Consider the following 14,768-nt stretch of genomic DNA (forward strand, 5'->3'; position numbering starts at 1 on the left):
CACTTTGTTGAAGGACCAACCTGCCCAAAAAGCGCAGAGATACTCCAGTTGGAGTCGATTCTAGCGCTATATAAACCCATAAATAAATAAATAAATAAATAAATAAACACTGGGATATCCTTCTGGCTGACCAAGCCCTTAAGGATAACATTACTGATCGACCCAGAATAACATTCAGAAAAGGGAGAACACTCAGAAACAGACTATGTCCGACAATTCCACACCCTACATCTACATCCTCCACGTGGCTCAAACCCCATACCATTGGCTTTTTCAAATGTGGTTGCTGTGGCATTTGTAAATGGGCCATGAATGGCACCAAGGAATTTAGCGGTTGGAATGGCAAGAAATACAGAATTACCTGTAACATCAACTGTAATTCTTCCTATGTTGTGTATATCCTACAATGCACATGTAAACTACAGTATGTTGGGAGCACGATCAGATCTCTGAAAGAACGCATTAGCGAACATGTGCGTGCGATGCACAATGAAGATGCCAAGTACCCAATGTCTTCTCACATTGCTACATGCAAAACTCAGGGCACACGAAAAAGACTATCCTTCTTTGGAATAGACATCACCAAGATTAACACCAGAGGTGGCAACCGTGAACTGAAACTAAGAAGACAAGAGGCGACATGGATCATGCGCCTTCAGTCGGTGAAACACGGTCTTAACATCGACCATGAACTGCAATACTTTCTAGGAACCTAGGAACATTGACTTTACTTTTCAGGTCCTGTTCATTCTGGTAACGCGTTTACCCATCCTTCCTGTTGTATCATTCATTTTGTTCTCAACTCATGACCTACAATCTTGCAACAGTGGCTTGTCTATTTTGATTGTTTTCTTTTTACTGTCAGTACCCCTGTAGCTTATCTCTCTACTGTTGTACCATCATTTCTTCACAATTATTTTAATGCAGATTGACCAACACCTGTCGGTCACTCATTAACTGTTTTCTCTCAAACTGCTCTACTTTTAGGATTTTCCAATCACTGGAATGTGTTATTATGCTGTTGTCATTTTCATTATTGTGGTTTTGCCTACAGAGAGAACATCACCATTTTGGTTACCTGCATTCTGCTTTGTCTGAATTTTGCTCACTTATTCTTTTGTACTTATACCTGCTTCTCTAGACAATGTCTAAACCACCTCTTGGAACTTCTGCCTATTGTTTGACCTGTTCCAGACTCTGAGCCTCATTCCCTCCTCCTTTGTTCGATTTATTCTTAGTTATTTTACTTAGTTAATCGCTGTGCCTACATGCTTTGCCTTTTCACCCCCTTTTCTTTCTTTTAATACGTTTCGCTTTCTACACTTCCTCCTGCGCTCACCCCCAGTAGCCGTCTTCGATTTCAACACGCGTAACCATGACGATTTTGACAGTACTTTTCTCACTTCCGCTGTAGCACATCCGCGTTTACTGCACGTTCTAGTTGTCAACACCACCATTAGCACACCCTCTATTTAAACTTCCGGTTCCATTACCACGATGTTTCTACATCCTGGAACCGGTGGATCTAATACGCGTGATCCTTCACCCACTCGGTAAGATTTAATTTTTCTCCGCCAGAACCAATCAATCACCAGACCCGCACCAGGCTCACTCTAATTTTTTATCCCCAGAGCTTACAACCGGTTAACTAAGTGGCAGGTGTACTTCGCCGCCCCACTTCACCACGCCGGGTGGACGGTCCTACCGTACCGCACCCGCACTTTTCATACCCAACTACGATCTCCACGAACACGCACTCTGCGTTAACAGGTAACTGCTGTTTGTTCTTTTTATCTTATATTTGCCTCTCTTGAGTCAAATCCAACACACCCCCTCATTTTGCCTCGCGGCTTCGTTTGACTTGCATTGCGTTACCGCTTCCCCATACCCTCTGTCCATTCTTTGCTTGATTTTCTAGCTGTTGTTCAAAATCTTTTACTTTCCAGATGTCACTCGGTTTCTCCTTCATAGGCAGTCTGTGTACGTCTGTTTCCCGCTCTTTTCGAGCATTAGAACACCTCGTTTTAATATGTATAAATTTTGATGCACCATCTCTCCAGTACATATGTTGTTTCGAATGTTTCTCTCACGGATACAGCCTACGTACACCTGTGCCCACTTCTTACAGTATACTCTTGGTTTTGCCTCATTGTTTATGTAAAAATATTTTTCTGATGCAAAGTTCTTTAATGCTTGCGTATTACTTCATATGTTTTGACTGTGTGTCCTTCCGGGAAAGTTCTCAAGTATACAGCCTACGGTTTTAACAGTATTTCTTTCTTTTTTACCACATGCTCTATTGTTGTTGTACTCACACACTTATGCAGGTTACAATGATTATGTGGTTTTACCCCGTATATCACTTTATTTCACATTCTCCCACTTTTTGTCCAGCATTTCTCATGCTCCTGTGAGCTCTGGGAGGTTACGGTGGTGGTCGTCCTTTTGTTTCCACATATTCTACCATTTCTGTCTTTCTATTTTCCAGGTGTCTTTCCATGCTTACTTTCATATACTTTGACTCACCAGAGTTTTGATTCTTGCATATTTCGTGCTCAAATGGACACGCATTTCTTGCCCTCAATATGACATTATTTTCTAATTGGACTACTTCCCGTTTCGTCATCTTTGACTTCTTAAAAACCCATTATATGACTGTGCATGTACTATGTTTCTCCACTATAATGATTCGGGTGTTTCATGTTTTCTATTTCTATCAGGGTGCTTTCTCTGATGCACATTCATCTACTCTGCACGCTATGTGAGAACTCCATACAGTTCGAAACCCACTCACTGGGGTTTATTCTAAAAATTTTCCATTAACTTTTATTAGCTTAGCTTGTTTATTCTTACTTTCTCATATCTTTTCTTTATCTCCTTCCTAGCCCTGAAGAGTCATATCTTTACACGGTGTGACGAAACACGTGTCGGCTGATGTACTGTATATCCTGTATTGGTCAGATATTGACATATATAAAGAATACTTTTCACTAACTCTTCTGATGTCAACCTTCATTGTTCCAAAATCCTACGGATTCTGAGCCTTTTTCATTGCTCTACCAGACACTATCAAAAGTGATATCCTTAATGTGTGCGCAGGACCTAATCTTTTGTTTCCTAGAGTGGGTCTGACCCACTTGTTTGCAGGGGTTTTTTCCTTGGGTTGGTACCCCTGACCTGGCAGCACCTCTTTTATTTGATTACGAAGCATATGCATAGTGCACACGCCTGAGCACCATCTTCCCTTATCCCCATCCAACCCTCTCACAGTGTGATAATGGTAGATGAGGCAGAGATAAATCAATGGATTTCGAAACATGAAGCTGCTTTCCTAAAAACGAAATCACCAAGAATCCCATATTTCTACTCCCTGCCAAAGATTCACAAGAATAAAATCCCACCTCCAGGACGCCCCATAGTGTCAGGAATTGTGTCCGTCTTAGAACCACTTTCCCAATTTGCCGATCAATTCCTGAAACCTTTGGTAGAAAAGACGCCCACTTACTTGAAGGATACCCGTGATCTCCTTAACCTACTTGAAGGACAGACCTACAATGAGAACACCATGCTTCTTGTAGGTTTAGATTTAGAGAGTCTCTATACTAGCCTACCCCAACAAAAAACCCTGAACACTCTTGAGGACATCCTTTTCACAGATGACTGGACCTTCAAAACACCCAGACATTTCGTATTGGAATGCAGCAGATTAGCTCTCACAGAAAATTATTTTGAATTCGAAGGGACCCTATTTGGACAATGCCACGGTACTTCGATGGGCAGCACATTTGCTCCTAGTGTAGCAGGGCTGTACGTGAGCAATTTCGAACAGGAGCACATACAAACCTCCAACAATCCATTTCATAAGGGCATCAAGTTCTGGTGACGCTACATAGACGATGTGTTCATGATATGGGAAGACAGTCAAGCAGCTTTAAACAACTTCCTAACTTGGATAAACACAAGAGACGACTGTCTGAAATTCACATCCACAGCAAACAAAAAACAACTGTATTTTCTGGACGTAACTATCTTTTCCCAGAACGATACACTGCACACCATAACCTATTACAAACCAACGGCAAGGAACAGCATCCTTTCCTATAACAGTTTCCATCTCCGACCCCTCAGAGACAATCTTCCTTACAGTCAGTTTTTACGTCTAAAACGTAACTGCAGTAACTTAGATGATTACAAACAACAAGCAAGAAGTCTAGAGGATCAACTCATGAAAAGAGATTACCCACTCAAAACAATAAGAAAGTGCCAGAAAAGAGCCCGCAACCAGCCCAGAGAGAATCTATTATCTACCGTGCAGCGAGAAGAACCAAAAGACCTTCTGACCTGTGTCACAACCTACAACACTGAGTCAAACACAGTCAAGAAAATCATTAACAAAAACTGGAGAATTCTAACTTCAAATACATTAAAATGGCCCAAACCGAGATTCGCCAACAGGAGAACCAGAAATATCAAAGACATCCTGGTCCATACAAGACCTAGAAACATTACCACCAGGGAAACCATAACAAAAGTATGGAATTTGAGTCCAATAGTGGGACATTACCCATGTGGCGCATGTTCAGTATGCAAGCTAACAAAAGTGACTAAGACCCTACAACTACTCCCTAACCTGAAATGGGAATTATGTAACCACACGAATTGTAACACCACTCATGTGATTTACATGATCACCTGCCCATGTAATCTGAGATACATAGGGATGACGTGCCGAAAGATCAAGCAGTGAATCATTGAGCATCGAAGTAACATCACATGCAAAAGAGCAACAACAAAAATGAGTAAACATTTTATTGAAGCAAATCATACCGCAGAAGACTTACACTGGGTAATCTTAGAGACCCTAATGTTTAACCCCTTCAGTGCCCATGACGAGATGGTCTCGTCATGGGCCGCGGTTGCGCTGTGCCCATGACGAGACCATCTCGTCATGAACTCCGCCCGCTAATAGAAAGGCCGGCACAGGGCGGGGAAAGGGCGGGGCACAGAAGGGATTAAAGGCCACAATGTGGAGCGCGTACTTTTCGAAAAGGAACAACGCTGGGTCCATCGTCTCAAGACAGACAAAGAAGGGCTGAACGATACCATACCCTGGTGCTCTTTCAACAAGTGACAGTGACAATTACCAAGAATTAACTTGTTTTTTCAAAATCACTGGACACAGAGGGCTCAACGAATAGTTTGAGAAAAATACCTCCCATCTACAAAAACGAACATAGAAACATGCAGGAGAACATTCTTGCACCCAGCATAAGTATGAATTAATTTCGGATTGTCATCGACATGTTAGCCAGGACCAATAAGTTCCTAATTCCATTTTCCCTTTTTTCACACTACTGATCTATGTACACTACCAACGTATACATGTATTACCACTACATAGATCGCTAAGAGCAACGTTGCCAACCTCTAGTGCCAACCGTTATGCCAACCAAGACAGAGATATCTCTACTTCACATACGCTGTCCTATATTACATGAGGACCAAATAGTCCAAAATTCCTATTTCCACACACAATGGCCCAAGTGCATTACCCACATTCTTATTACTTCAAGTAACCATGCCAAGCACTAGTGCCACCATTAAGGCCAACCAAGACCGAGAAGTCCTACTTTAATTTCGAAAACGCTGGCCTATGTAACGCGAGTCTAACCGGACGGACGTTAACCCAGGGTACAGCGTCAGAGTCAGAACAAGCATTTCTGCCAGAGTAACCGGTAAGCGACGCCGAGACAGGTCTCTACGTCGCGATAAACAGTGAGTATAAGATTCTAAATGTTTCCCCTCTCTCACAGCAAAAGGTTCTCTTTTAACTGACGGACACCCTGAAGGAAGATGCCCCATTTGTAAAAAAAGGTAATTGACGACCCCTTTTTTCAAATTTATTTACAGTAGACAAACCGCGCCACTGCGAGTTCACACAAGTTCGTATAATCATCGTCTCATTCCTCATAACATTAACTAAATATGTGTCTACTATCACGCAACGAGCCATAAATGAGAAAGAGAACGATACACTCACCGCACAACTATAGCAGCTCGCATTGACACACTATAGTAAATGAAAAAAGAAAGCCGAGATTAGCGATTGCTTAACCCCCCCGTTTCTAGCTCTTTTAATAAATTTCCATTCCTTGCTGAACAATATAGGCGCGAGTAATACGCATGACAATTTATTACCCAAATTGGTGAAAAACAGGGGTAATTACACTTGGAAATCGTTTTAGCACAGTAGATATACTAGTAGTTTGTTAGGTCGTGATAATATTCATGATTTTCTTCACAGGAACAGATACTGTTGGTCTGACTCCTCACAACAAAGTTGGTGAGTATAAATATCCACCACCAGAATCCTTGTGGTGAGCTAAACATTGCTCCCCAACAACCCTTTTGGTCCTGACGAAAGCCTCTAGACCCTGCACGAGGCTGAAACATGTAGACTAGATCATATCAGACCCTTGCCAGTGCATTAAACCAATAATTAGGTTTATTTACATGCACAATCATTAATTTTTAATTTCCCTATGTCATGCATCTCAAGAATAAAGGACACGAGATTTGACACTAGGAATTTTAAACATCACAGTTCACTGAGCACGAGCACACCCTCGTCTTAATATCTCTGACCACTACTGCACAACCAGTTGGTCTTCCTCCATGGGGAGGTCAGCATTTGGACAAACAAAAGCCCAATGAGCATGCTATTACGATACACGAAGGCGGAGAATCAAGATATACCGCCTAACGCCTGTGTACGTATATGGGGGTTTTTTAACGATGACCAACCACGTTATCTAAAGACCCTGGTGCACAGGACAAGTGGTCCATTCTCCCCCCACTTTGATATTGTTGGATTTAGAGTTACAACATCTAATTTATTGGCTGTGATGAGAATAGCTCTAAGGGCTGTTGGGCTTGAACAAGCATAGGTATGGAACTGATTATTTTAGGATTGAGGCATCAGCAGAAGCAGCTAGGTTGGGACTGTCATGGCGTGAAATAAAGCAAATTTCGAGATTGAGTTCAAAGTGCTGCGAAATGTATGTCAGGAAATAGTGGGGCTGTTGTTTTTTGTTGATATCCTGATGACATGTGTTAATTTCCTGTTTCTAGGATGTGTTTGTGGATATACCGTTGCAGAAATGGTGACGTGGCTCATGGGACATTCGTTCATAAAATGTCCAATGCAATTTGCTTTTCAGCAGTGTTATGGCAGGGGCCTTGGACTTCCTAGCAGTTACCACCTAATGTTTTGGTGGGGCAAGAGTGGTATCAGGTTGGAAGGGTTTATTGTTATTGTTAGCTGAACTATTTGCAAACAGAGGTTGTGTGGACATGCTTTTTATTTATTTGGGTGAAAACAACCTAGGGCAAATGTACGGTTTGTTGAAGGATGATTTACAACTGGTTACAAATATATGATCAGATACTAGTGTTGTATGGACTGAGTTAGTTGCGAGTAGACACTGGTGGGGTGCCTTGTAGCATTCGGCTGTAGATACAGCTAGGTGTAAACTTAAAAGGGCGATGAGAGTTTTTTGCCCGTCCATTGGGGTTACAGTTGTGGCTCACAATCACATCAAGGAAGAGGGGAAGTATTTTTTTCAGTCTGATGGGCTTCATCTGCAGAGGTTTGGAAATGTATTTTACATGTTGGAGCTGTGGTAACTGTTAGCGAACATTTGGCAGGAGAAACCATGTTCCGGTTGAAGTTCTGTGTTTTTGCTATTTTGAGTTCTGTAGGGTGGGACAGGAAAACGCCTTACAAGGGTTTACCTAGGTGGCGGAACTTTTGGGGATAATGGAGTGTCAGGTGGGGGCACATCCACCCCTGAAGGGGATGGGGAACCCAGAGGAAGGGAAGAGGTTCTTTGAATATGTGGAGCAAGACAAAGGGGAATTTGTTTGGAGGTGATTGTTGGGATAGTGTGAGAGACAGAGGGATTTGGGAATGTATAGAAAGGGCTGCAAATGAAGTTGAAAGAGTGACCTTGTGGGGTATAGGGAGTTGTTTGGGGCTATGGTGCATAAGTTGAGGACTTTGAGGGAGCGTATTGTCAGGTTTTTATTATGTATTAGCGAGAACAGTTTATCTGTTCTGCAGTCTGAAAGTAATTACATGATGACATCTACTAGCCTGTCTTAAAGGGGCCTTTTATGCTATAACAGGCTGGTAGTTGATTTGTATTCCGACCCTGTTTTCTCTCTACATAAATGGTGTGGCAGACTATTTGAGAGATGACAGGGTCGATGCCCCAACCCTGTGCGGGGAAAAAATATCTACCCTACTCTTTGCTGACGACACTCTCTTGATCTCGAAAAGCCCTATGGGCTTACAAAGACTGTTGTCCCGCTTCTCAGAGTTCTGCGACTCCAGGGGGCTGCAAATAAACACGCTGAAAACTAAGCTGATGGCGCTATCTCCCTCTAAAAACTTTAAGAACAACATCAAGCTCAATGGTACATCTCTTGAGCTAGTGGACGCTTTTGATTATCTCGGAGTGAGGGTAAATAACAAGCTTAAATGGGCTCCGCACCTCTCAAAAATGCTCCTTGCCCACAAAAGAGCTGCAGGTGCAATATCGAGACATCAGAGGCTCTCATATAGCAGGCCGATAGCGGCGGCTGTTAAAGTCTACGAGGGGAAGGCACTGTCTGCAGCGCTCTATGGGGTGGAATTGTGGGGTTTCGAAAATATGTCAGAGCTACTTAGATCCGAGAACAAGTTCTTTAGGGACTTAGTCTCGCTTCCCCTGTCCACCCCGCTGGTTCCACTCCGTAGTGACCTTGGCAGACAAAACATCAGTAATATGGCAAGGTTGCGCCCTATACTATACTGGGCAAGGATTAGAAGATCCCCTGAACTCCACCACTTTGCCGCTGCCCTGGACGAGTTATTAAACCTGGGAGCAGATCATAAGATTCCATGGGTATCAAACTTGAAAAAACATCTGCAGAAGATTGGTCTGGAAGAAGCCTGGGCGAGCCAGGTTCCCCCTCCCAAATTTACGATAAAAAAAATCTATTGGGATTGGGTTACGGCCGATACCCTAAGAAATCAGGAGGGTGTGCTTACTGCAAACTTCCTGGATACAAAACCAGCTCCCAGCCTGGAGTCCTTTATGGACCTCATTGAATCACCTGAAGACAGATCTCTATATCTCAAATTGAGATATGGTACGCTCCCACTCTATGATTTTCAAACCCGCTGGAGTAAGGTCATCACGCACTCAAAAGGCTGCCCAGGGTGTGCCTCGCCCACAGAGTCTATTGGCCACTTCATGTTTGCCTGCCAGGCGTACAGGCAACCAAGACTAAGGTGGCTTAAACCTGTTTGCAATAATTTGGGTGTAAGGTCCGCTAGGGTGGCACTGCGTATCTTGACCTACGACACTACTGTCCCTAGTGTAATCTGTGGGACTGCCAAATACCTGGGATGGGCCTGGCGATTAAGACGCAGGTTGCTCAAGGCGCACCACCGACAAGCTAACCACCCACTCCCCTGACCCTGTGACCATTACTGTTCACTTTATCTACTACAGGGTATTTGTGAAATTGATACGTGTATATACATGCTGTTTTTTAGTCTTTTTAACCATGCATGGATTGAAGCCACTTGTTGTAGTATATTTTTAAACTGTTTTTATCACACATTGCACTGCACTTTTATGATATTTTTATATGTCGAATAAAGTACTACAACAACGATTTGTATTGCACAACTGGTACATTGAAACTTTCATTGGACTCATTACAGCTTTTTCATAAATACATTTTGTAGTGGCTGCTATGACTATGTTTATGACTTTTATGGATATATCTGCAGTAAAGTTAAGACTACGGGGAGCTCAGTTCCAATGCACAGAACATCGGCTGAGTACGGGCTAATGTGCTTCTCCCAGAGCACTGCTTTACGTTTAGACAGAGTAACACTGGAATTAAAGAACAGTAGTTGCACATGGCGAGGAGATAAGTTGAGCACTGATTTGAAAAGCACTGACCACTGTCTGGTGAGGGGACCTATTTGACAGTGATCTCACACCAGCTGATACCATGTTAAACAGTAAGAGGGTGGGAGCTCGCTGCCCACAATCCCCGCACTCATCTTGCCTTAATGCATCATGGCATAGTTTTAAGGTGCAGTTAACTGAAGAAAGATTATGTTTGTATCAGAACAGATAGAACTGTCTCGAGGAGGAGGCTAACACCAGAGGCCAAGAAAAAGTTAAATGTTGTCAATCTCAAAGTAGACTCCTCTCAAAAACATTTTTTTTCCAATAACTAATCAAAGTGTAAATTGTTGGCTACTCCTTTGAAAAAGGGAAGGTGACAGGAATATAGATGCAAAAAGAAAAATTGATGGGCAGAATGCAGAATAATGTCATACATTCACCCCAGTACAGAGATCTGGGACTAAATCCATCGTTTTTTTGCTCACCATGCCATCTCAGTTTGAACCCAGCCATATCCAGATCAGTCTTAACCCTACACTCAATGGGAACAGTCCAGCCCTAACTGCCAGGCCAGGTTCTCCCTGGACTGAAAACAAGCATCATAGGTCCGGTTTCAGGGTTTCTACCCTCATCAGCCATGATAGCTTGACTCCAGTGGCATGGAGAGCCTGAGGACCCACTTCGGGCATACCCGTCCAACTCTGGCTTACAAATGCAAAAGAACAATTGATGGAGAGAATGCAGAACAATGTCACCGGTCCTAGGATGGTTGTTTCTGGTCCAGGGAACCTGGCTTGGCAGTTTGTGCCGGACTGTTCCCATGAGGCACAGGGTCAAGACTGATCTGCATATGGTCAGGTCTAAACTGGGGTGACATTGTGAGCAAAAGAATGATGGATTTAAACCAGATCTCTTGACTGGGGGTGAATGTTTTGCTTTGTTATGCATTCCGTCCATAAACTTTGTGTCTTGCTTTCCCAAGGAATATAGACAGGGCATAAGTGTGAGTAATTGGGAACACAGAGACTTGGTGTGGAATGCCCAACATGCAGATCACTGATGACTGGCATGAAGTGAGCTGTTCACCCAATGAATTGTGCAAAGCCACTGTCCAGTGAAGTGACTGTTCACACAGTGAAGAGTCCAACCCCACTATGCACAGTGAATCTCGATGTAGTGCATGATCTCTCTGACAGGTTCATACAAATTCAAATTACTTGTCAGGCTTTAAAGTAGTTCCAAGGCTCCCGTTCTCTATGATTTGCCAATCTACATTTGAATTTGCTTTCATCTTTAAATGGCTATGTACATGGCATTGGCAAATATCAAACATTTTCTTTCCAGCAGCATTAATATTGTAGTCTGTTCATTGAATTATTAACAATGTAAAAAGAAATGTTCTTAGAGAAAGGCACTCAAAGTACAACAAAAGTTGAGAAAGTCTGTTAGAAGGCACTGCATTGTCTTACCAAAAAATCGTCAACACTCTAAAGATATTTAAGAAACAGGAGAGGATATATGTACATGATTAGTCAGTGTATTAATACACATTGCATGTAATAACACAAATAAAATAAGACACAAGAATTTCTGTAGGCATTTAAAAACCTCTCACTTCCCCATGTGACAGCCCAGTGCCATTTTACATAGAGGACCCTGCATCTATCTATATCTGCAGTCCCACCACCTTGTAATTAGGATTGCTAAATCTCGGCCTGCAGGTCCTAAGTCAATCCACACATGAGGTGCCTTTAAAAGGCTGTCCCCGTTCCCTCCTCTAGCCTCATTAGCTCAATGAGCATGGTGTAGCATCAAGCTCCCATGATATCTCCTGCGCTCCAATCTATCCCTGCCTTAAAGTTCCCTTCAGACTGGAGTGAGATCCCCAGCCCTGAAAGTGTGCGGGACTGAGCATTTGGGTCCACCATTGTTCAGAAGTTGCAATGAATTAACTTACCTGTCTGTCATTCTGTAAGCAAGATTGCTGGTCCTCTTTTGTGGTGCCTGCACCCTAAGTGTTGCATTTACCTCTCACTTATGACTTTCTCTTTCGGCATCCCAGGAAAAGACAACATTCTGTCTTTTTAGGGGATTATGGCCGCCGCAGAACTAGGGGCCATTCATTGTGTTTCTGGTCGAGCATGCGAGACCTCTTGTATATACTTTAGTATACACCTATATGTGTATGTACTTTGTGGGATCTGGAGATCAGCCATAGGACTTGTCTACTTCCGCTTAGGGCCTTTTTTTCTGTTCAACTGCCTCTATTTAATTGTCGTGCTAGAAAAAGGCCAGTAGAGGTCAGTAAAATACCAGGATTGCTTTCTGCTTGTTCAACTGTCTCTATTTAACTGTATTGATAGAAAGCGACCAGTAGAGGTCAGTAAAATACCAGAATTGCTTTCTGCTTGTTCAACTGTCTTGATAGAAAACGACCAGCAGAGGTCAGTAAAATACCAGAATCACTTTAGCATTCTCTAGATTCAAGTCCATGGAAATTGTCTTCCACGAGCACCCATAGACAATCATTTTTTTTCAAATCTTGTATTTTCAGTGATATGACCACCGAAGGCACTGATTGTATATTAAAAACAGAGCTTTGGACTATACCATTTCCTACTGAAAGGCAATATTTCTCTCCATGTGTTCCCATACCTGGCGTGTCACTCAGTTTGGTGCTTACTTTCCCTCCATGTTAAAGAACAGTAGATGTTTGAGCACCCAGGCTAATGTGCTGCATAACTAAATACATATAAGGTCCCAAAGGCAATCCTGATTGCATTGCAAATGCTTGTTTCTTCAGCAACTCATTTACACCCTAGTCCAATTACTCCACTATTCCATATTGTGAGTAGTGAAAGTCATGCTGTCTTTCAAAAAACTTTGCAGATTGATGAATTTCAATATACCACACAAACCCGCACAATACTTAGTGCCCCATGATTCATTTTGTCCTGCTAACCTTCATAGATAAATAGATGTGATTATTGTGTGATTAAATAAAATTGTTACAAATTTCAATCGCAATTATAAGATAAGATAAACTTACAAAGATATGTTAAAACAAAACTATACTGTGAAGTGTTTTATTAAAATGGTGCCGTCAATTTTTGTTTCGGTAGTAACTGGTTCAGGAATTATTATTTTTTTTTTATTGGTATGTTTTGCAAAACATAAACAGTGCAAGTAGTGTGGCAACATAATTTAGCATGACGTAACGGATGGGGAAGATGAACGGAAAATCACATTCCACAGTATGCAGATTATTAAAATACATTTCCGTGGTATGATATTTGACACTGGTTGAAAACATATACTGAGATCACAGCGGCTTGTAGAAGAGTTACATGCCACGTTTAGGATATGACAATGCACCCGTACATGAAATCCATTAAGATACAACACATAACATCGCTAGAAATGGGACACACCTAAGAGTTCAACCTCAATTTTAGCATGTTCTCAAGGGATCCCAAAAATCTTGTTGACGGACTGTCGGTGGCACCAGTTTTGCTAACTTCCTCGACCATTCCTCACAAAGGGCCATGTCCTTCTGCCACTCCCTAAATTTCAGGGCAAGTCTGCTACCCCCATCTCATGGCCACTCTACTCTTCCTCAAAAGTAACCCAGTGGCAGTGAACTTACAAGATGATTTAATAAACTCTTTGACATACTCCAGCAACACCACAGTGGGAGTGAGGAAGCAGGCCTGTCAAGTCATCTTGAGTAAGGCAGTTGTAAGATGAGACCGTAAACTGGCCAATGCTGGGCCCAACCATGCTAAAGGAAAGAAACTGTTCCCTCAATGCCACCCCACCTGCAAATAGGGTCAACTTCGGGATTACATCATGCTAGATCCATTGGGGAGCGATACATTCTCTGTAGAAACTTATAATGAATCAATCTGTACCTGCCATTGGGGGAAACCTCTTTAGATTGCTGGCGGCAGAACCCCCATTGCTTACCAGTTATATCCTGTTCTAAATTGCCCACACAGCCCGGCGAGCCCTGGGAATCCCCGGAATCAGACAGTCCTTTACTTCTGCATACAATCTTGATATGAGTCTTCATGATGGAGGGCTGGTTAGGATGATATTCAACATCAGCCTCTCCGGGGACTCTTCTGGGAACAAATCCAAAAGGCGTCGAACTTCATGTGAAGTTTTGCTGGAAGTAAGGACATCTAGCATAGTAGCTGGGACATATGTGCAAGAAATACATCTACCAGTGTCACTATGTGTCTTTTCCCCATGGACTGTATAAACCCAGGAAGGTCGTCCAGTTGTAGCCTGTGGTAATGTCTAATGGGTATGTGCTTGGAGTAGGGTAAAGGTATGTTACACAGGTCTGCTAATCGTTTCCATGCCCAATCTGTGCACCGCACAGTCTGACTTTTCTGAGCTGGCCTGTGGAGTTGGGTGCAGGGGATCTTTGGAAGGGGGATAGGAGCCACCAGACCTCTCTCTAGAACAACATGGGGGTATGCCTACAATTATGAAAGCTATGGTGGATGAACTGTACTTGTGCCACCAGATAATAATCTTCAAAGTGGGGTGCTGCTAACCCACCATGTCGACATGGCAGCTGTAGTGTGCGCCAACTGATCCTGGTCAGCCTGCCCGCCCAAACCAACTTGATCATGAGGGAGTGGTGTTATGTGAAGAAAGGTTTGCTTAGAGGCACCGAAAGTTTTGAAATAGATATAGCAACTTAGGCAGTACACTCATGTTCATTAGAGCAACCGACCCGCCATTAACACGGGGAGGGTTATCCCCTTGACAATGTGAGGGTGTAAG

General features: G+C 42.8%; 1 protein-coding gene across 7 annotated transcripts in view; it reads right to left on the reverse strand.

Annotated features, from left to right (window-relative positions):
• The window catches only part of LOC146811135 (uncharacterized), a 469,768-nt gene that overhangs the window by 67,509 nt on the left and 387,491 nt on the right, over positions 1–14,768 (reverse strand). For 5 of the 7 annotated variants that reach the window (XM_085618200.1, XM_085618198.1, XM_085618202.1 and 2 more), the window contains one exon: positions 11,441–11,458. The exons of the other annotated variants lie outside the window; for them this stretch is intronic. In XM_085618200.1, the coding sequence (XP_085474326.1) occupies positions 11,441–11,458 (18 nt within the window). The remainder of the gene's footprint in view (positions 1–11,440; positions 11,459–14,768) is intronic. 7 annotated transcript variants of the gene reach the window in all.

The sequence above is a fragment of the Triturus cristatus genome, chromosome 7 (assembly GCF_964204655.1).
Source record: "Triturus cristatus chromosome 7, aTriCri1.1, whole genome shotgun sequence".
NCBI classification, from domain to species: Eukaryota; Metazoa; Chordata; class Amphibia; order Caudata; family Salamandridae; genus Triturus; species Triturus cristatus.